The sequence below is a fragment of the Colletes gigas genome, unplaced genomic scaffold, assembly GCF_013123115.1.
Source record: "Colletes gigas isolate AHSC1104 unplaced genomic scaffold, ASM1312311v1 Colletes_gigas_Sc00010, whole genome shotgun sequence".
In the NCBI taxonomy this organism is placed as follows: Eukaryota; Metazoa; Arthropoda; class Insecta; order Hymenoptera; family Colletidae; genus Colletes; species Colletes gigas.
The window spans coordinates 9,254,196-9,277,305 of record NW_025106639.1 but is presented as its reverse complement, the minus strand read 5'-3'; the positions used below and the strand labels follow the sequence as shown (position 1 = coordinate 9,277,305).

At 46.7% G+C, this 23,110-nt stretch overlaps 1 protein-coding gene across 3 annotated transcripts in view; it reads left to right on the top strand.

The window, feature by feature from the left end:
- Positions 1-18,978, top strand: part of LOC122397750 (zeta-sarcoglycan-like) — a 134,558-nt gene extending 115,580 nt beyond the window's left edge. For all 3 annotated transcript variants that reach the window (XM_043397124.1, XM_043397126.1, XM_043397125.1), the window contains 4 exons: positions 946-1,222; positions 14,495-14,684; positions 16,166-16,358; positions 17,787-18,978. In XM_043397124.1, coding sequence (XP_043253059.1) covers positions 946-1,222; positions 14,495-14,684; positions 16,166-16,358; positions 17,787-18,201 — 1,075 coding nt within the window. In that variant the 3' untranslated portion in view covers positions 18,202-18,978. The remainder of the gene's footprint in view (positions 1-945; positions 1,223-14,494; positions 14,685-16,165; positions 16,359-17,786) is intronic.
- Positions 18,979-23,110: the final 4,132 nt, after the last annotated feature.

Genomic DNA, 23,110 nt, shown 5'->3' with positions numbered 1-23,110 from the left:
AACTAGCAGCGTACGTCATAATTAATAGTATTTTAACTCGAGATAAAAATTATATAAACGGGACAACATTTAGACAACATAAGATTTTATTCGGTTTATCGATCGTTAAAGAGATTTACGAAGAAACTTCTCAAGATGAGGTAGACGATTTCAAGGCGCGCGTGTAACGACCGAATGGATTTTTTCTAAAGATCGTTTCTTTTCTACCCTCGTAGCGGAAAGTATGGATCCACTATGTACCGTGTAGAACAGAAAAGATGATTAGCAGGATGGCACAGAGGCAAAAGGGGTAATCCGCACGCTTCTCCCGATCCCTATCTCTGACGCTCTTTTAGCCACCACCATCGTTCGGCTCTTAGTGGCTCTAACATAGAACTAGGTCTGGGTTTAATAAATGTAATCGCTTCGATCGGTAATAAACGTCTTATAAAGGTGTGACTAATTTAATATAACCAATCGTACTTGCATTCAAGGATCGAAAATGTTCCGAAAATAACTGTTTCGACTTGCTATATGTACAAAGGTTCTGTCTGGAACGGTTCTGTCTCGGGTTTAAATGTATTAATTATGCAACGATTCTATTATTCGTTTCTACTTATTGCACTTATTGTTTTTCGGAGCATGCGGAATGCAAGAATAATACATAATTAACTCGAGAACAGTTTAGAATCGTTTTAGAGCCGACATAGATCCGTTCCAGGCCCGAAATAATAACAGTTCTGTACAATTGTAACCAGAACCTTTTTTTGTCTTCGTATATCCGCTTTTTATTTCTCAACCGAGACCGACATCCTGCGCATTAGTTTCGTTCTAACGACTTGGACGATGCACGACAGAAATAAGTTTTAGAAGCGAAAGGGCAGAGAAAGAAACAGAGGAATATTTTACCCATGTGTATTTTCGCGTGTTTAACATATGAAAGATCAACGTGTTTCGCGATTGCAGGATGTCCAGAGGGCAAGGAGGCTGGTCCGACGAACCGTGCACATCAACCGGTGGTCGAAGCGTCGTACGACAATCGGCGGGACCATCGTCGAGGACAACGCCTCCCATCCTCGAGGATCGGACATCCGGGGGCGCGTCCTGCAAAGGTGGATTCAGATTAGGCGTCTACGGCTGGAGGAAAAAGTGTTTATACTCCCTAGTGCTGACCCTCATGGTCATAGTAATCCTGAACCTGGCTCTCACGGTGTGGCTGCTCAAAGTCATGGGATTCAGTTCCGTAAGTCCATAAACTACCGTCGTGCTTGGCGTCAATCGACCTCGATTGACACCCATTATTAGAAATAGACCTTCTAAAATCGCCGCGTTGCATGTAAATTCGTGGAGCAAGCCCCACGGTTCAGAAATGAAAATTTGTTGAAAAATTAATAACCACAGGGTCCTTCAGCCAGCGAAGCAACGAAGCGGCCCTTTTCCGGTCCGAAATTATTTCCGGGATTCGCAAGCCACAGTTCTTTGTAAAGTACAGTCACGGTCATTTTCCCTTGGTCTCGCCGTTCCCTTTCTCTGCCATCGTTGGGGCTAGCTTTTCAAGTGCATCGCTGCGCCGCGTCCATTCCTGTTATTTCCTGCGTACGGCTGGCAACGCCACCGGGCTGTTGCCATGATCTCTGACTTTGATATCCGTAAGCAGAAACGGAGTCTCGAGATATAATACAACGCGACGGAGCACGCTTTGAATATGCAAACCACCGGCCGACCGTCCTAATCGAAAATCAGAGCTTTTGTTCGGTGACGCAACTCGATCCTCGCCGTTTCTCGTACGGAATCCCGAGCGTTGCGTACGCTGTTGACTTTGGAGAGTCGTCCCGAAATTACGAAATCCGACGTCGATCCCACGCTTTGAAGCAATATTACGAGGACACGCAACAAGTGGATACGCATCTTTCGAATTCGTTCGCCCTCTTCGCGAAATCGCAATCGATAATTAATTCCTCGATCTCTTTCGAGCCAATGCGGAGCACTTGCAAGAGTTTGCCTCGTTAACAGATGTAACCCGTATACACGTATGAAACTCGTAAATTGCACTTGAATCTTCTAACCGATCTTTCCTTGCGTACTGACTCCCCTAACGAGGCACGTTCCCGTCTGATAAGTTACCGGCTGAACCACTAGCACCAGACACTCTGATCTTCCCCTCCGTAACTTTGTCCTTATTGGCTCGTACAGGCCGACTTGGTATAAACCGAGGTCTCGATCGTCTATTGCTTCCGTGGCGCGGTGCTAGCACGACCGTTAATCGAATTTATTGCCAGATATTCCGTCGATATTACTCGAAACCCGACGCCTAAAACTTGGCAGTTCACGCGTAACTACTCTCATTAAAATCAACGCTTATCTCGCGGTTAGGAATTAGTTTTGCGCGTGTTACCCGGTTGGAACAACAGGCCTCGGCCGGGACGTCGAGGATACGATTCGGCACGGTGCGAGCGAGAGAGGAAGAGGAAACGAGGGGGACAGGCGATAGCACGAGAGGCGGCTAGGTGGTTAATATAATTGGCCGTAATTACCGGAACCGTTACATCAGGCCGCGGTGTTTCTCCCGCGGAAAATCGTCGTTTGCACTTCGTCCGTCTTCTCGCGGAGAGCCGTTTAATTATAACGGAGATTCTTCAGGTGCGAGGAAGGGTCGCGGAGGGGTTGGGAGGGATTCGTTGCAGCGGGAAGTTTGATAACAAGCGTCGAAACGAGCGAGCGAGCGATCGAGGGGTCGTTAGAAAAAGCCGGCCACCGGCGCTCGTTGTTTCATTATCGTTATTGCCAAAATCCAGTCGCGGGTAACGCGATATTTAACGGCGTTGAGTAATATCGCCGAGAGGCTGGCGTAACCTTTTGGCCCGGCGCGGCGCGGCGCGCGGATTTATCGCGACCGCGTGCGAATGTCCCGAGCGTAATTCGATGCTGAGCGTAATTAACACTGGCGAGCGTTTATACGCGCGGCGAACAATTTTCACGCTCGATACACGATCGTTTGGAGGGGGAGGCTCGTTGAAGCTATTTTGGCGCGTCGCGTCGGTCAAACGCGACGCAGACTTCCGGTTCGTGCGAATCCCCGATACCAGCTCCGCTCCTCGGCGCGCTTCCGCCTTAACCCTGTCGATTAAGGTAAAGACGATAGAGAAATCCCTGTGTATCCCTCTTCGCCTATATCCGCCATTATCGAATTTATTTGAAATCGAAAGGAGCCTCCGCGATCAGGCGCAACGATCCCTCGATAGGGGCTAAACTCGCTGGAAATTGAGTATCAATCCGTAAGTAAAGAGTCTGCGAGCAGCAGGGATACCCCGTGGGAAATGTAAGCCCCCGCCCTCCTCCCCCCAGCGCCCTCCTTTTTCCCGGCATCCAACCCCGCTCGCTATCTCCGCTCGTGCCGATTTCTTCCTCTTCGTCTACCTTTTCTGATTCCCGTTCTTCTCTCCGTCGAACGCGTTAACGCCCTGCCCGCTAACCCTATTCGTCCAAACGATTCTTTTACACGGGACGCGAATAACGTCTGTCGCTTTTCCGCCCGCGGATCGTAAATAAACCGGCCGATTCTCGACGGAGGAACAACCGTAAATAGTTTGGAAAATAAAAATAATAGAAAGTTGCCGGACAGTTGCCCCAAGTATTTCGTCTATCGAGATCCGGGTCATCGACTCCTTTTGCCTAAGCCTAATATTCCGAGCCAACTACGCGGCAACAATTTATGGCTCGTTATTTCCAAACTCCTGTCCAGCTACGAGATCTCTTGTACAATCAGCGAGTGGACCGACCAAAACTTTCCTCGTTAATTATCACTCATCGACATGTTCGGTGAGTTTATAATCACTATCGCTACTTCCATCGCTGTTCAACGGAACGAAACATTCTCGAGGGTTAGCGAGTCGCGCGCCAGATAAAATGATAAACGACGACGTCGAACTGTTTAAGTCGCGGGTTCGTAAAAATCGCGTCGTTAGAAACGACAGTGGGAATCAAGGAGTCGAACGCCTGGACGCGGATCTGGAATTTCTCGAGACGCGCGCGGGTTGATATCCATTCAGAAGTTCGTCTGTTCGTCTTATCCCAGAAAAACCGCGATGCACTCGCGAGCCAGGAAATATTTTATGCCCTCCGCGCTCCCCCGCCCGACATTCTGCACCTTTATCCACCATTCTTTTCCACCTATTCATATTTGATGAGAGAGTCTCGACCTCCTCCCTTCGCGGATCCCTCTTTACCACCGTATCGCGAATCCTCCTGGCTTTCCTCGATCCCTTCGCGAGCAGGATCTTTGAGAAATTAAATCGTCTCTTTCGGGGAAGATCTTAGCGCGCTCGTAATCGTCGCTGGACTCGCGATATCGTTATCCCGGTCGAATTAACTGGAGAACAATCGCTTGATTTCTTACCAGCAAGCGAACGCAACATTTTTTTCATTCTCCCACGCATTAGGGTAATCTAATAATTCGATGGTTGAAGTTTATCGACCCCTCGTTTCCGTATACACCGCCGTGGCCTCCTATTCGGTCATAAAATTTCGTTCTCTTACATCGCGGATCTCCGCGTCGCTCGAAACAGAATTTACTGCGCGAACTCCGTCGTAAAGTTCGCCGGGTAGAACGAAATTCATAACTAGCAGCATTTCCAATATCTCGCTCGGATCGAAAGGTCTTACGAGATCTTCGATTACGAACAATATATAATGCAACCTGAAACGTTATGTCGGACGGCACGGTGTACAGAGGCTATATTGGCACTAACGGCACACCGTATACACCCATACGAAACAGATGCCCCGCCTACCTAATATCGCTCACAGAACCGACCCCTATAACCCTCCTATCCATAGCGAATTCACCTGTATACATTCCTTCGTATATTACTCGGCGGATAGTACCAGCGCGGTTACATTCGTACAGTGTGTCGAGACGAGGCTTCCTTCGCCTCCGAATATGTCTCTATCACCGATTTAGCGTCTCGTTTCGCTTTCCCACGATGCGACCAATGATTTTTTCTTACGTCAAAATACTTTTAATTTCACCTTTGATCGAACTCAACGGCAGAGGGACCTCTTCAGTTTTTCTACGTACTTCCATCGACCCAGATCCAAAAAAATCGACAGGGGGTAGGTGCCTAATTTTTTCGGCGAAAAAAAATATTTTAAATCGTTCTGAAAAAATTATTGTTAGGTCCTGGGGTCAATTGCAATCATTTTTGGTGAATAGACATACCCCCGAAATCCTACGCATTTTCGAGAAAAAAATTTGAGATGGTGGACAAGTTTTTCGACAAAATTAAAAAGTTTCAAATCACTCTGAAAAAATTATTTTCAGTTAGGGGGGTCAATTACAATCATTTGTGGTGAATAGACATACCCTCGAAATCCTACGCATTTTCGAGAAAAAAATTCGAGATGGTGCACAAATTCTTCGACAAAATGAAAAATTTCAAATCACACTGAAAAAATTATTTTCAATTATGGGGGTCAATTACAATCATTTTTGGTGAATAGACATACCCCCGAAATCCTACGCATTTTCGAGAAAAAAATTCGAGATGGTGGACAAATTTTTCGACAAAATTAAAAATTTCAAATCACTCTGAAAAAATTATTTTCGGTTATGGGGGTCAATTACAATCATGTTTGGTGAATAGACATACCCTCGAAATCCTACGCATTTTCGAGAAAAAAAATCGAGATGGTGGACAACTTTCTTAACTTTTCCACAAAATTAAAAAATTTTTAATCACTCTGAAAAAATTATTTTCGGTTATGCGGGTCAATTACAATCATTTTTGGTGAATAGACATACCCCCGAAATCCTACGCATTTTCGAGAAAAAAATTCTTTACTGAAAATATGATGGAAGGCCAAAAATGCTTCCCCGACATTTCACGCGTATGTTTAAAAAATCATAATTTCTGGGCAGATTGGATAATTTTAATGTAATGGGGCTCTAGAGTCTCGAAAAAATGGGTCGAAAAAATACATTGGCTCGTAAGGTTCGCTCGTATACCTCGTCTGTGGTTGTACGTCGTCGAAGTAACAATGAATTACCAACGAACGGAAACTAATTCGTCCAAGGTACGGGCTTACGGTCAACGGACCAGGCGATCGATATTGATTCATCGGAAAAGTTGCTGCCCCGGCCAATAAATGCGTGAGAAATGGCTGGTCACCCTGTATACATTACGTACAAGCGGTGTGTTGGTACTAAAGGATATCTATTGTAGTGGTCGGTTAGCAAGTGCAAGTGCGATATACTGGGGACGTCGCCATGAATTTTGAGCATACAGCGGTGCCATAGTTGTTGGCTGGCCGAACCGGGTCAAACAACGATCGGTCGAGTTTATCGGTTTCGGTGATTTTAGGCTGAATCTATTTTCTCTGCTCATATCGTTTTGTCTCGATCCCGTTTTCAAGTCCTTGCAAAATGTTGACACCTCGGAGGGTTTAATGCCAAACGATCATCGATGCATCGACTATAGTTCTCTACGACCCATTCCCATCTATCTATCACCTTTCTGATTCCATCATTAAAACATGTCGGAAGTTTTAAATTAAAACTCGTTCGGTACTGATTTTCCATGTTCATCATTGTTGAAATTTCTGCCGGTTAAAGGACGTTGAGGTGTACGGTGAGTTCAGTGTCCTAATTAAAATTCTCAATTTTTAATCACCATTGTCCATGCATTACGATTGACTAACGATGGTCATTGTTCCATTAGAGCTGCTCGTTTCTTTCTGGACGAAAACTATCGATCGCGTAGACTATCGAGAGAACGGTTTTTAAGAGACGCGGGAAGAAGTTTCTAGACGACATTGCTTATAGGATGAGTTAATACTTTCTTTCTTGCCCGATCACGAATCCAATAAAGCAAAGGAATTTGTTCGAATGGCAGGAGGAACGAAAATTCGTATTATTAAAAATGATAAAGAACGCGCATCGTTCGTACGGAGAGTTTGGAAAGTGTGTCGCGCGACGCGATGGTCGCATTGATGAGCTTTCCACGTGTTTCGTTGCTCGTTTAAAGTCGATCCCCCTCTCGCCGTTCGCGTGCTTGTTTTTCTGGCTCATTTTTAATTCCGTAAAAAGGACATCGTGCTCGCAGGTAACCCGGTTGCGGAAAGAGGAGGACCTTCTGTCTTCGAGCCGGGACGGTACCTTCGAGGCAGAGATTAATTAGAGAACGAAGAATACAATAAATGATTATATCGAGGAAGAAGAAAGTGGCAAGGCCGGTGACGGAAACCGAACAGAGGCCGAGACGAAGGGGAAAACGAGACACCTGGAAAAGGCTGGAGCATTATAAAGGAGGATGCCAGGGCCGAGACTGTACCGGCATTAATGATGCCCTTAGGGCGTCCCGTCTCCTGGCATCTTCTTTGTAAATTATATAAAGAATTGTTCCCATTACTGTAAAAGATACATATATATATGTTTATACAGTATACATAGAGGGTATGTATATGTATACGTATATTTACATATGGATATATGTATATTTTTCTATAGGTCTCTATATATTAGTATAAATAAGAGCGAAAAACAGTGAGCCGTTACAGCTTCGTATCGGTTACCGTCCGCCTCGTTATCTTAAGAAAATGATCTGCAAGGGCCGCTCGTTATAAAGTACGACCCTTTCACGGGGCTGTCCTTCGCGTTCTATTCTTCGATACACGCGCGCACGTCTACACACAGACGTGCCCCCACAGAGGTCGTGGTACAACCAGAAAGGAGGGAGAAATCGGATGTCGATATTTGCCGCATTCCAACGGACGACTACGGTGATTGGTTTATCAATAGATTAACAATTCATTTCCCGCTGGCGGTAATGATAATTGTGTCGATTCGATCCGTTCGTCCGTGTAAAATTAATACGATCATTAACCGCGATCAGGGCTTGAACGCGAGTTATGCTTTTCAGCTCCATAAGGCGTGAAACCCATGTCCGGTATATTCCCAAACGAGATTCCTTTAAACGTTCGACAAAAATGTTTTCAATATCGATTACATTCCATATAAAAATCCCACCACAGTGGGTGAACGAGATATCGCCTTTCCTTCTCTGTTCCCAATAATGGCACGCCGAATGCTACTGGAAAATGTATTTCTTCGATACACGATACTTCCTTTGTTTTCAAGCAAATTTCATCTCGAACACGTACGTTTAATAAAAAAGATAATGTACACGGTTCGCCGAAGTAGGAAAATCTTTACTCCGGCAGTTTTCCCTTCCAGCGTGACCTCTTCACTTTCAGCGTCTAGTTAATTCCATTTCATCGCCGAAAGACTGAAACGTCACCTTTTTATTCCCTTTTCGCGTCGACGAGGAACGAAACGAACTAATCTCCGCGGCTCGAGCATCGACGCCACCGGGGAACCGTACTGCCGCGTTTCAACCACGAAATCATACCGGACGTTACTAAATCCTGGCCGGATAGCAGGACTGCCGGCCATCAGTACACTCCACGATTTAATCCTTGCTCCGTACGCGACATAAAATAACACGAAATTGCAATGTCGTCGTGGCGCGGTACTGTACCGGGGGTGGTCTCGACCCGGTCGCCGAGGGTGAGACCGACCGTAGGTGGTGACAGGGCTACGAGTCGGATTACTCGCGGCAGAAGTTAGGCGACTCCTGTCCAGCTCGGGATAATTACGTGAGGTGCATTAACGTGGTGTACGTACCGGGTACATATGTACGATTACCAGTGCGGTTTACGCGAACGCGCGCGCGACTACCCCTCGAGGGCAAGTGTGCGTTCGCGAACAACATTACGGTAGCCGGATCGCGTTCGATTTCTGCCTCGCTTCAACAACTACAGAATAATCCCCCCATCTGCCGACCGGACAACCGGACAACCGTACAATTTAGACGAGAACGAATCGCAGAGGGGGTTGTTTTATTTCGAAAGCTCGATCGGACTCTCCGCGATCGCTGGACGAACAATAAAATTAATAATATTTTATTCGGGGATTTTCTACGCGTACTTGATCGGAACCACGATTACATCGAACGCGAGAGAACCGTATTCGAACGAAAAGAAAAAGGGAGCTAGTATTATTCTAATTATACAATGACGTTCGTGTGTGATCCGTACTGTGAATTGAAATATTAGAATTTGGCCGGGAATTATGGCGATCGATCGGTGATAAATAGATAATGCCTCGAGGCGAGGCTGTGAAAACGAGACCCGCCTCTTGTACACCCTGTAAGTAACGCGCTTTGTATTAATTTATGGACGCCGAGCAACCAAGCGACGTCGTTCGAGGACGTCGTTATGATGATATATGCGAGCGAGGGGTGTTATTTGGATTTCATTACTTTCCACGTGGAGCACTCCTCGCGAGCACTTGCTCGTCCAATGGGGCCTGGAGATCCTGAGAATCTCGAGCACCCGGGGGGAATATCCGGTTGTCCGCTCGACGCTCGACGCTCGACGCTCCACGCTCCACGCTCGAAACGCTTGCGCTTTTAAACGTTCCTCTGCAGCAGACCGTGGGCCGAATAAATCTGGTAATAAACGCGGGATGCGTCGTTGCGAAGGGACGCTTTGGAACCGAACCGATAGAACTTGATTCCGATCGTTGACGTAACCCATCCGATATAGTTCGACGATGACCGAAAATTCACGTTGGAATCGATCGCCTGTCGGACGCCTGCTTGATAATTTTCGCCACTGTGATTGACGGCTGGAATTTACTCCGCTGCTCCGTCGCAAACTTGCGAATTCGAATTAACGTTTAACGTATGACATTTGAATCTCGTCTTAGTCGTCTACTTGACGTACGACTTAATTACAACTCACTGTTCGAACGTATTGGATATTTTTTCCATTCGTAATCTTCCCTGATCATTTTCATCCGTGGTCTGACTTTTGTCAAAAGGGAGTACTATACGAGCAGTTGCTTACAAACCGAATGAATGTACGAATATGTATGTTTATTAAATTCAAATGAAAACGTGGAATGCTTGAATTACAATTCGAGCAGGAAAAGCAAACCGCTTCTATCGTAAGTATTAAATCTTTGGAAATTGCTAAAAGTCGAAAACCCTTCATCGAAGGTATTTTTATCGAAGAATGCACCGTTTCAATTGAGCTTGCGGGAATAATGAAGCAAAGAGGCAGTTATACAATACTTTGTTCTCGTCGAGAACCGTGCAAAAGCACATTGCAAATATGAGTCGAAAAATACAGAATTTTACGGTTTATAAATAACAAAAGGTGTCAACGTTTGTAAAGCTTTCCCTTTATCGAAAGCTTCCAAGGGCTGGTAGAAAAAAATAATGCTTTCAAATCATTCTTCAAAAAAATTGATCTAAAAGGTTTCGGGTTTTAAATAACGAAAACAAATTAGACAATCAGTGAAAAAAATGAAAATATAGCGCCATTTGTCTTCTTTATTGGTTGATATTGAAAAATGCGGAGACTTTAAAATTGGCTATATGAAAATTGATTCAATTATCGTTGCGTCGAAGCGTACCGAGCCTGCCGCCGTGCGGTATTAACGGCCAGGCGACTAGAGGATTTTCTGTATATAAATACATATACAAAGAGATGCTATCAAATATGCATTGTGTCGAATCGAATGAATCTTGCAACTTGAATAACTGCAAAACATTGTCCAGGTTTTTAGCACGTTCGTGGAATAATTTTGCAAGGTATATTTAAAAAATAATGAAACTTTCTCGGTACAAAGACGAATTGAAATCATCTTTCGTTTTAATAATGATATTCTTTCTTTCTCTCGAACCTGTTAAAACTTGCAGAGTGTTTCTTTTATCTTTTTGGTGTGAATGTTGCACGCCGAACGAATATTTTCTCTCGCGAATAACATTTAGACGAGTAGCAAGATCCATCTTGAACTAAATATATTAAAAGCAACATCAGCGACAAATGTGTAAGAACAGAAACTATTCCCTCGAACAAATTCATCGCAGAATCGAAATATATTAAAATATTATACTTTCTATGATTCCATCTCGAATTAATTCGCTTCTTCCCCTTAAAGACTTTCTCAGGCTTGAAAACTAACTTTCTTCTCTATACCGTGAATTATAGGGTTTTATGCTCCAGAGCTAATCTGAATATCGAGCTTGGAGCTCTCATTAAAAACTCTCCTAAGCCCAATATCACTTTTATGGACCACTGGAACTCTAAACCACTCAACTCCATTTCTTTCTTTGCTGATGGGAGTCGAGATCATAATCAGGAACGTGTCGGTGCTGCATTCTTTTCTCCTGAACTGAACGCTTCTTCTCGTTTAGGTTTGTTACCATGAAAATAGTATCGAATAGGTTCCGAGTTATGCACAGATTCAGGCTAATTGGCCAACTGGACATTTATAGATGGGCAGTATCAACGACTTCATTGACGCGAGTTATAAATAATTTTCTCGAATTGTTGTCGATGTAGAAATCAGCTTGAAATAAAAACAAAATGAAATATTTTATTGGTCGACAAGGATCAGGTATCTTCCACTCGTGCACAGAGTTGGCCCTACATCCATATACGCTCGCAACAATAATTACAGTCGATTACGTATGTCAGCAGATTTTATTCGACGAACCAGGTCACTAAGGTTCCCTCATATTTCATCCGGTCGCGTGTTGCGATAAAATTGCAAGTTAATTCGATATCGATCAACGACCATTCAATGGTTCTTAGCAATTTTATTATTCTATATAAAGTGAAATCGTTATCGGGCAGCTCCATTACGAACTGCCCTCGCTAATTTAGGGTCGCATAATTTACAAAGTCTTACCCGACGGAAACTTGGATGCAACGGGAAAATCGAATTAAGGCGAAACGGTTTAGGAAAATCGGATAAAAATAGGATCCGAAAGTAAACGTTTTCAGGTTTTAAAAAGCCCGGATATCGGTGGTTCCGTTTCCGAGCTCGACCTACATACATATCTGTTTCGATTCTAAGAAAGCTCGCGTCCTCCGACTCTGTCGCATTATCTCGGAAGTTAGCTCACCATCGAACCCACCTATGATACTTAGGATACTCCGAGCATTACTCCTTTTTATCGCGTTATTTCTTCGCGTAAATCACGCCCCCGCCCTATCGTGCTGTCTCTAACGTTTGAAACTTTTCCTAGCTGAAGGCACGGCTGCTGAATAAATAAATAAATAAAAACTAAATACGCGAACCGCGTATCTCACGAAATCAAATAACGAAGGAGGCGATCGACGATCGGTCGAAACTTCGTCGTCGAACTTTCTCCGCGAGAGGTTGAAAGTTTAACGCGGCGACCTCTCGGTTTTTGCCGCCATCGATCCACCGATTCCTCCGGCGATCTGCCCTACGACCGTAAGACGATTCGGGAAAGCAGCCGCGGCAATGACCCTCTCGGCGCCATTGGGGTTTACGATTACGGTTAAGTACAGAGCAAAGAGATCGTATCGTTTTCCAAACGATTTGACTAATCGAGTGGCGGCGGCGATGGAAAGTAACCGCGGTCGCAGCTGCGCGCATCCGGACCAGTGCCAGCACTTCCGGCTGCGGGAATTTAAACAAGGATCAAGAGCGCCGGCCACCAGAGAACTGGAACACGCCGGCCTTTTCTGATAATGGCTGCGATTGTTTCAATTTCCAGGGCGAAATCAAGAATCGAGGGTTCGAAATATCGAACGATTCTACGATTGCTCCGCTTTCCAGTAGTCAGGATTAAAAATAATATTCGAAAAGAGCGTGGACGCCGCGACAGCTCTTGGCGTTGTATCGGCGAACGGTCGTAGTGGAATTACGTGGTAAAATTAATCGACTACTTAACTCGATCGTTTGCAAGCGTCTCGCGGTACGAGCGCAATACGTTTCGCCGGAAAGCCAGAAAATCGTAAAGGCAGTTGTTCGGTCCGACTTGGGTAAGCCGGTGTACTGGCGTCTACCCAACTGCAACATTTCGTTTCGAAGAATCGTAATAATACGCGGCGCGGGCGGGACGGGACAGTATATGCGTGGCAATTGGTTCCAATCGAGTGGCTAATCATCGGAAACCAATGTAGACGGGACCGGGTACGGTCGCGCGCCGAAGGGAAGGAAGCATTTTTTCGAGGGAGCAGTTTTAAGGTCGAACCCCCGATCTCCTCCGTTCTGTTACCCGTACCAAAGGCGATAAGCTCCAAGTCGCTTGAAATGCAATTACTACGCGTTATCGACGTTTATCCGAAGGTTCGGGAGGAAGGGCCCCCTAGGAAAAAGTGAATGGTCGATCAAGGCCGGATAGCTGCTCCGCGAGAGGGAGCAAGTGAAAAAAAGGAAAAGAGGAACGGAGACGCGGGAGGAGACGCGAGGCTCGCGTCGAGACGCAATTAATGTAACGCGAAATTGAATTTCACGAGCGGAATTGCGTTCCTCCGTGGTCGGGATAAGTCTGCCGCGCGGAAGAATACCCGAAGTTTATGAGACGAATACGAGAGAACGCGCAATGTGTCTTCTTTATAGCGCGATTCTCCGTTCGTCTCCGCGCGACGCCGACGGTTTCGCTCGGCGCGTTCGCTCGCTCGTTCCGCTCGATACACTCGAACCTACCTATCCCTGAGCTGCTGCTAGGCGAACAAGACGTCGAAATAAAATTTTGCCTACGCCACAGTTCCAATATTATGCGAGAGATATTTCAAGCTAGGGACGCGTACAACCCGGCCCGCCTAGCTAGCTCATCGTTGCATTTATTATTCAACCGTCTGAAGCGGTAATAATGTCGGCCGGTGGTATTTAATTTCGTACCGGTTGAATCATGGTGGTCGCGAAACTACATCAAAATATACACGATGCTTCAAACTGCGGGAGCTCGTTCCCGATCCCCGCCCAACGATAAAGAACGTTCGTTTAATCGCGCCTCGGTAAATTTCGAATTCCATAGTTATTACGTTTCGGAAGATATGCCATAAGCGCGTGCCACTCGTCTCAAAATAAGCACGGATGCGCCGTCGGACCGTGCGCTTTACGCCTCTGTTCCGAGCACTCGTGCCTGCATTTTCAATACGTTCTTCCGAATCAATTGGGTCCGCCGTTCGAGCAAACAAAACGTACGCGTAAATAAAAGCGTCAAACGTCTACGTCGAGATGGTGACAAGCACTTGGAACATACCTCTTTCGCTGAAAAGCTCTTCAGATCCGTACGGCTATCTGCGAACGATTATCGCGACACAATGTTTTCCCCACGCATCGCACGTTCCGTCAAATCCAATCTGACTAATTTTTTAAATAAAATTCTTGGAACGAAGATCGAATAATCGCGCATAATTGCGCGTATAGATTTTTCCAGGCCTTGGTCATAGATATTATTCGAGTCTGTATCTCTGGCGATGTAACCCATGAAAATGCGGATGAAAATCGGAGGGTCGAGAAAAAGTCGGAGAAAGGAAACGGAAGCGGAGTCAGAAACGGCAGCGACCGAATTTTAATACCAAGGCCTACGGTTCCATTTTCATCGACGATCGCGGGGACGTCGACCCAGAATGCCTCGACAGAAAGCTTCGTTTATTTCCTGACAGTCATTTCCTCTTCTTTCAGGAGGGAATCGGCTCCCTGAAGGTGGTGCCCGGAGGGATCGAGCTCAGAGGTCAGGCCGCCGTTCTCGATGCCCTCGTGGCCTCTAGCCTCAGATCCAGGCGAGGAAAGAATCTGTTCCTCGAGTCGTGGAGCAACTTCACCGCGTCGGCCAGGTCGCACGATGGCCGACTACTCGCGCGACTGACAGTCGGTGAGAACGACTATATTTTTTGGAGAAACGGACAAACTTTCGCGATCCTATATTCGGCGCGTAAACTCGTTTCCCATGTTCTGATCCTGTCGCGGTTCCCCGGCTTTTCGGGTCGCTTGCAATTTTATCCGGATAAAAATTTTGATCGACGTAATCCACTTTATGTTTCTTTCGCGCGCTTGGTTTAATTCGTTCCAAGACGCGACTCGAGCAAGTAGGTCGTTTCTTGAAATTTATAAAGAATAGCAATGCATGCTTAAATCACCGATTAGTTATCCTTAATTATTCGTTTTAAAATCGATACCGTAAAGCGCTAGAATAGCAACAAGGCGTCGAGAATAATTTAAATCGTTGAATGTCTATAGGTAGTGGAAAATAGATTTTCCTACTACGTTTTATACGTGACCTAATTTTTACACAAAGCTGAAAGTCGATAAATTCATTGTCTCCTCGAATTAAACGTATTCCGAGATTCGGTTTCCACGGCTCTGAAAAAAAATATACTTTGGACAATATTACGGCAAAAAAGAAAGTTCTAAACGTCTCTATTGTTCCTAAAAATGTGAAAATTCTGTCAAGGACAAAGCGGGACCCCCATACACGTTGACGCAACAATTACTTTCCTCAAGGTTCCTGTGCTTTCAAATCTCTCAAGGTGAACGAGCATTTTTTTTCAACGTAACCGCGTATTTCCCCTACGTCCTTGTGCTAAACAAAAGGAGGAATTCGAATATCGATAACATACGGCAGCGTGCCGTTTGGTGTGTCTGTTAATGGACACGAACATTTCGGTCGCATCGGTTTTACAACCATGAAACCAAATCGCGCAACAATCTCCGAGATAAAGACTCCGGTACAATGTATTACTGTCGACGACAATCAGTATTTTAAACGGTCTCTGAGATAGATACGCCAAAACAATGGAACTCGTTCAACTCGTCCTTTTGCTCTGGAAAAAAAATACAACGCGAGGCAGCGAGCTTTGTCCTTGGCAAAATCCCTCTGCCTTAGAGAGTATCAGAGACGTTTATGCATTCTCGTTTCGTACCGCTTCACCTTCCACCGAAATGTATAACGACTCGAGGAATTGATTCCGACGACGTATCGCTATCCAGCGGTCACCGTGCATCGATTTCGAATCGATCGATACCGACGTTTATCGAAGAAAGAACCGGCTTGGGAGATCTATCGCGACGATATAATATAGGAGAAAGATGATGCAATGAGTTTACTGCCACTCTAGGTGTCTGGAAACCGCTGGAATAAGACAGAGAGTCTCGTTCGTGGAACAAGTTCGTCCTTTCTTCGGTCCCAGCTATAGTCGCGCGACGTCCCTTTTGAATTCTCCGCGACGCGTACTTCGATTGTCGTTCGTACCGAACACGATTGCCTCGTGTTTCGTCGAAGAATTTCATTTTTCCGTGTCAAGTGCGGCCGTCCCGAAGGAAAATGCTGGATGGGTGTCTTTTGTCCGTTTCCAGGCGAAGATCGTGTGGACTGTGTGTCGAGAGGCTTCCGAATAACTGACCCTCGAGGAGGAATTCTCTTCTCGGCGGACAGGGAACAAGTGGTGGTGGGAGCGGAAATGTTGAGGGTAACTGGCGACGGAGGTGCTGTTTTCCAGGGCAGCGTTCAAACGCCTCTGGTCAGAGGGGAATCGGGCCGTGGTCTCAGGTAATCGCAAACAAGAAGAAACATTTTCTTTCTTTTACCCCTGTGCCCGAAATGATGAACTGAATATTTCACCGTGCATCAATATTGTAGCGTGCACACCCATAGCCCAAGCATAACCTACCGTCGGTGGATGTTCCGTATTTATTTCCGTGTCGTCTAAAAGTAGATTCAACCCCGGCTCGGCTAACTTCCGTTGCATTTTTAGTCGACGATCGAGAGAACAAATAGCAACGAGTGATAGAACCCGGCATAAGTTAATTCGATACCAACAACATGTCTAGAAATAAATTTTAGAATTGAAAATGCGCGATGCATATAGAATTTTACTCGGTATAAAAGTAGACTAGCTACTAATCGCTTTCTTCGACGACGTTATTTCATTTTTTTATACATACTATTATTATAGAAATTACATCCTCGCGAGTAGCTCTTAACGATAGTATAACGCTAAAGAAATACAGGGTTTATGTTAGCGGATAATCGCAAAAGCGAAAGAAATATCACGGATCAACGAGTGAATATGCGATGGCATAAATGTATTTGATTTATGGATTTGCCAAAGTTCGTCGTCCGATTCCGGATATCCTTTCCTGTAAAGTTTTCCATTGGTAAGGCCATTATTTCCACGCGTTGATAAAAAAAACCAACATATCCGAAGATACATATATCTATTCGCGTCTAAACGTATCGAGTATAAAGCGTTATCGGTAATTGCATGCTCCGCGTAATCCCAAGTTACAGTCTAAATTTACCAACCACTCGAAACCAATAACAGACTTATTCCCATCTTATCGCCAGTCCATCCGAACGTTCAATCTCCCGTCTCGAACAAAAAAAATATCGGGCGAAATGTTAGCGTGCTCTCGAGGGAAACGTCTTCAAAGTATCAGCGGAATTGACAATTGCAGCGATGTATCGCGATAGGAGCAATCGAAAGCAGGGGAGAACGAGAGGCGGTTCGAAAGGAATGAAGCGCTGCGCTAGTCCCGCGGTTATTGATAGTGTCGAGCAATTTACAGACGGATTTACGATTACAATAAAACTTTGCTCGCGCAGAAAATTATATTCATAGGATTGGATTTATGCCAGATATGAAATACCGGGGATTCCTGCGTGCGGTGGCGAAGCTGCAAGCAATAGGTCGTCGACGGGGGATGGGGGTTGAGAGCGTATTGGAAGAAAGGCATGATCGAAGATGCCGCTTCACCACTTCTAAGAAAGGAGGATCGATTATTGCGAGTCTGACGTTGCAGTCGACCGAATGCCGTATTATTTTGTCGTACGATATTGCACGCAAGTTATCCGGACTGTATTATTTGCTCGTGAGCTCGGTAATTGGGGGGCCGGGAAACTAGCAAACCCTTTACGGTGGTAAAGAATCTTCCGTTGATCGAGACGAGATCTAACCGGAACGTTCTGTGCCAACAGGCTCGAGTCGGCGACCAGATCCCTGAAGATCAGCGCTCCTCAGCGAGTGGTGATCGAGTCCTGGGCCAACGAGATATCAGCGTCCTGTCTGACCGATCTGAAGCTCCAAAGCGTCCACGGTGCCGTCAGGCTGGACGCCAAGACGGTGTTCATGAAGGGCTTGAAAACCGCGAATCCGAGTCAGGTACATTCCTCGAGAGATCAGCAGCAGCAACAGCAGCAACAGCAACAGCAACAGCAACAGCAACAGCAGCAGCAACAGCAGCAGCAGCAACAACAGCAACACTCTTCTAGGACGTCTTCCCATCAGAGTCAAAGAGACACGACCATCTATCAGTTGTGTGTCTGTGCTAACGGGAAACTGTTTCTCGCCAGGTCCGAGGGAACGTGTCAAGCTGACAAATCAATTTGCTAATACGTCGAGTTTCGACTCGGACGCGAACGGACAGATACTCGAGGATCAGGTGGTTCGAGGGCGAGTTTTTCGTCGGAACGCGGCAACGATAAAGGACGAATCCTGACCGCGGCGAACTGACGAGGAACCGTGTCGCGGGAAAGTCGTAGATATTCGAGCAGGTGACGGTGTACAGTAGTCCAAGAAGTCCCGAGATCGCCCGAGGCCTTTCGCTTTTCGCTGGTGTTTCCTTTCCGAAGCAACGCGACGGGACGGTGCTCGTTTAGAGCGCCGAACCTAATCGAGGAACTGTACGATGTATGCTCGAAACTCTGGCGAAGCTGCATATAGGTGTACTTAGCATTGTCGACAGCGCTATTCCGTGATGTATATCTTGTATATCAATAAAAGTGCCCGATCGTCGATAGGCAACGGATGATAATTGAATCATCGCCTCGTTCCTGTCTGTTCCTGCTCTTTAGACCGAGTCGTTTCCCCCGCCCCTGGTTTCTTTGCGCAAACGTTCGATTTGCAGTTCCTTTAAGCCCGAAGAACAAAGAAACGAGAGCGCGTTACCGAGCCGAACAATTCAAACGAACCAATCGAGCAACAGCGTCCACGTACAAGTATACTATATGCTTCTTGCTGAGACAACTGTACTCGAGGCGGAAATAATTGGCTTTTCGCGTTCCCTTTCGTTTTATTCGCGCCAAACAAAGACCAGAAATGTAGCGACGGGGTAGCCAAATGCTCTAGTGACCTTTTACGGGATAATTTATTATACCTCGGATATAGTTTCTGGAAACGACGTCCATTCGTTCGGTTTTCGATGCGCCGCGGCGGTTAGAGTCGTCGCGATTAGAAGAAGGTTTATTTTGGAGTGTGTTTTACGATATTGGAAGAAGCGTGTGTAGTTATTGTAAAGGATCATGTTGTGATCCAGCTTGTACGCTGTACATCGGCCATGTCCATCTATTTATGTATGTGGCAATAAAGTCGTTATTGTTACTATTATTATTAACCGCAGTACAATTCTTTCTTGTTTCGTCAGCTTTCGTTCGCGGATGGAGACTGGCGGGGGGTCAGGTATGTATCTTAATTTTCCCGACGCGAAAAACGTTCACGGCGTTTATTCTCGGGCCAACGCAATTAATATCGATGAACAAGCTCCGAATACTATAGATAGTCGTTCTCGAGAACGGTGGCGCGTTCGCCAGCTAGCTAGCTAACCCTGGCGGCACGATAAACGATAACGGGCGTGAAATTAGGCGAAACGAAAATAGTTTCGAGAGAAGCCGATCTCGCTACATAATATAGTATACCTATGTCAAGCGGCATGACAGGTAGCAGGGGCAATCTCACCTAGTAGCCCCTTAAACGGCTCTGACGGCAAGGTAATTTTCTCGGAATTCGAGATTAAAATTGCATCCAGCTCGGAAGGGAACAAAGTAGGCACTGCCCCAGCCACGCTCCCGGTGGTTGGGGGTAACGGCAGCCGGGGGATGGAGTAATCTAACAACCAGGCCGAAGGGACTGTGGACGGTGTGAATTAACGTCGACCGAGAGAAAAACACTCCCCGGATGAAAAATGCTTCTTTCGATCTCTTTGTATTACCCTAATGCGAAAAGGTTTGGTAAGAGGCTAAAGATCCGTGAAACAACTTCCGTGATCGATCGACGCGTTCATCTTTCGAACAGGCGAAATTCGACGCTGGTCTTTCACGCCTCGCCTAGCTGGGAGGGATAAAAATCAGATTCAACTTACGAATCATTACCGTAGAACTGTCCGCGCTAATCAAACGACCGAATTCGAAAAGAGGGAAAAACGGGATCGAAGCTTTTCCGTTCCTTTGCGTATTGATATAGGACTCCGTGACCCGCAACTCTAGAGTAACCCATCTCTCTGGAACTAAACCTGACTCTCGAAACAGCTCTCGATCGAGTTACGGGCAAACTAAAGTCGGGTCAACGTCGACTCGTAGCTCAAAGCCACTTTGGAGATATCCCTATCGTAGGAACACGCTTCCTGTCCCTCGAACGGAAATGAGAAGCTAACATGGCGTGCAAGTAGTCTTGCCCGACGCTATTATCGGTCGAAAAAGTGGTCTTCTTTGGCAGGAAATCGAGTTTAATCCTCGGTGCGTAATTTCGATGATCGGTTCCGTACCGTTGGTCACGCGAAAAATGCAACGAGTTTCTTTGGATCGTCCGGGGGGGGGAAAAATTGATCGGGCGCGGTGAAAGTTTTCTGACACAGCGATGGACCAACAGCCTCAAAGTAATAGGGGATAATTAATCTGGAATCTATTCGGGAGCCGTCAGTGTGCCCCGGCCGGGGACTGATTAATTAACCAACCGCTTTGTTTACGTAGTCCCGGGACTGTTACCGAGTACTTTGCCAGTTAAATTACTTGCACGGTGCTCGAGTGACGCGACACGGTTGCAGTTTTCTGTCTGCTCTAGGTAAGGTTGCTTCTCCGCCAGCCGAAGGGATGGCGGAAGCCCGAATCTCGGCGGGGACGGGAGGCGGTCGAGTCGATGGTGGAAGCGGCTGTCAGATGGATTCCGTGAACCGTGAAATTGTTGCTCGGTGTACTGGCGCGGCCGATAAAGCTTTAAATACGAATTAGTGGCACACGTGCCACGCGAAACCTGGCGTCGCGCTACGTCATCCCGGACGTTTCCACGCACGCGGTATTTGGGCCGCGCCGTCTCTCCGGTATAATTAGTACTCGGTTTCCGGGGATGTTCAAGGGGGACAGTCGTTCGTTCGGTTACCACCGATATCGTAATTAGTTTTACCCGAGAACGGACGTAGCTAGGAGTTTGTTGAAAATTCGCTGTTCCGGTCGCCTGTTGGCCCGCTGCCCGGTACGAGATTTATCGAAATCGTGAACCCGAATGGTCGAAAGAAATTAGCGGCAGAGGCAATACGTTCGTAATTCAGATATCCTCGCATTTTATTAAAATAAAATTAAAGAAAGACGCTTTATAATTTCGGTATAATTGAAAATTTGTACGACTTCTGAATGTTGAGCGGAGAACGGGGAAGGCAAATTAGTTTCGTCGACATTATGGAAGATTAAGTTTGAAGCTCCTTTCTCGCGTTCAATTAATTCCTCGAAAGTGGGATAGTCCGTGAAAAGAGCAAGCAACGAAGGCACACAGAGGACAGTTTGTTCTCAAAGCAATTCTCTGTATCTGTACATCTTGTGTATCTTTCGCGTAACGTTATCGACTCTGGTGCGTACGATGTATCCTGGATGTGCAAAATTATTGCCGAAACGTGGGATAGAATGATAAGGGAGGTTTTTTAGTAGAGGAAGCTGTTGGCTGAAAGAAAACCCGGTCGGTCGGTCGGTCGGTCGGTGTAACGCGGCACGATTAACGGTAAGAATTAGAGAGAAAGGATAACAGTCGCAGACGTTGGTACGGGAACTCGACGAAGGATCCCGGAGACCGCACTAACATCGTCATTGTCTGCCGTGTTTGTTTAAAGTGTAAATGCAAATTACGGAGCCTCTATAACAGGTTGTTGCTTCGCGAGCAGAGTCGGGGAACGATGGAAGGGTGGTTCGAGCAAACGTTTGCAAGGTAAGGAGATTGCTTCGACAGCGGGGAGGCGTTCGAGGCTCGCGAGTAACTCTGCCCGTTGGAAGAGAAGGAATTGTCTGAGAGCGGAGGTTGAAACACTCGCGCCTCGAGGGCCGCCCTCGCCCTCGCCCTCGATCAAATCCACCGAACAGATAAATTACTCTGCCTTCTCACGCACGTGACTCTTCGATCGGGCCTGTCGAATTCTTGGAATTCGATTCCGGGGTCAGGTATGCTTGCAACATTAACCGGTAACCCCGAGGAAAGAAGAGGAAGAATCGTGACGTTTCTAACCGAGTCCACGGCTGTCGCATTGTCGCGTGAAATTCGAGACTTCACCGGTCGTTTCTGGCGTAGTTTCTGTATTCCTCCGACGGGCGTGCGGCTCGGGGAAAATGGAACGCGATAAAAGATTCACGGGTGCTCGTACGTACCGTTGTTCAAAGGCGCGCGCGTTACGTTTTCCCGAGGAATAACGATTCGCCGAACCGATGGAAATTTCACGAGCGTGCTCCCGCGGACGGTTTTAATCACGCGGAGAAGAGCGCGAATGAATTTACCACGAAATCTATTCTGCCGGCTCGTGTTCGCCGTTCCTCCGAGTTGACGCGATATACCCGCCGCGGGCGTTGAGCTCTCCGACCTGAAACATTTACGAGAAGCGTCGAAAGGTCCGATCGAACGCGCCCGCTGGCCGTTACGAGACGCGAGATTTGCTCGCGGTGCTCCAACATCGGTCTTCCTTGAAAAATTTAAAGAGCCGAGGGTCCGATTGGAAATTCACGATTCTCGTGCGATGTTTGCGAAAGCGAAACTCGCGTCGAGAGCGCCGGGCCGCGGTATCGATCATTGATGAAGCGTAGCCGGGCCAGTTGCGATCGACGAAAACCGAGAGCCGGTAGCTAAGGATGCGCGAGGCCACTAGGACAACGGAAGGGGCTGGCGGTGGCCAACAGCCGCCGTAATGGCGGCTAAATTCCTGCAACGACCGGATGCAATTTAATGCCAGTCGTCGTGGCACTATCATCGCCTCGCTGATGCAATATCTTTCGAGTTTCCGGCGTCTAGTTAACGCGGAACGAGCTGTTGATAAATCTCTCCCACCTTCGTTATCCCCCCACCGTCCCGTTCGCTGCCACCTATGGCTTTCCACCGACTCCACCACCCAGTCGTTCCCCTACGTTCAACCACCCATCGCGCCACCCCCGGTGCCTCGGTATGTGCAGGCCATTTCTCCGGAACGGAATTACATCCCCCAAATTGTAATTTTCTCGGGCACCGCTCTCTGCCAACACTCGCATTATTTCCCCGCCGTTCTCCCTTTACCTAGAGGGCA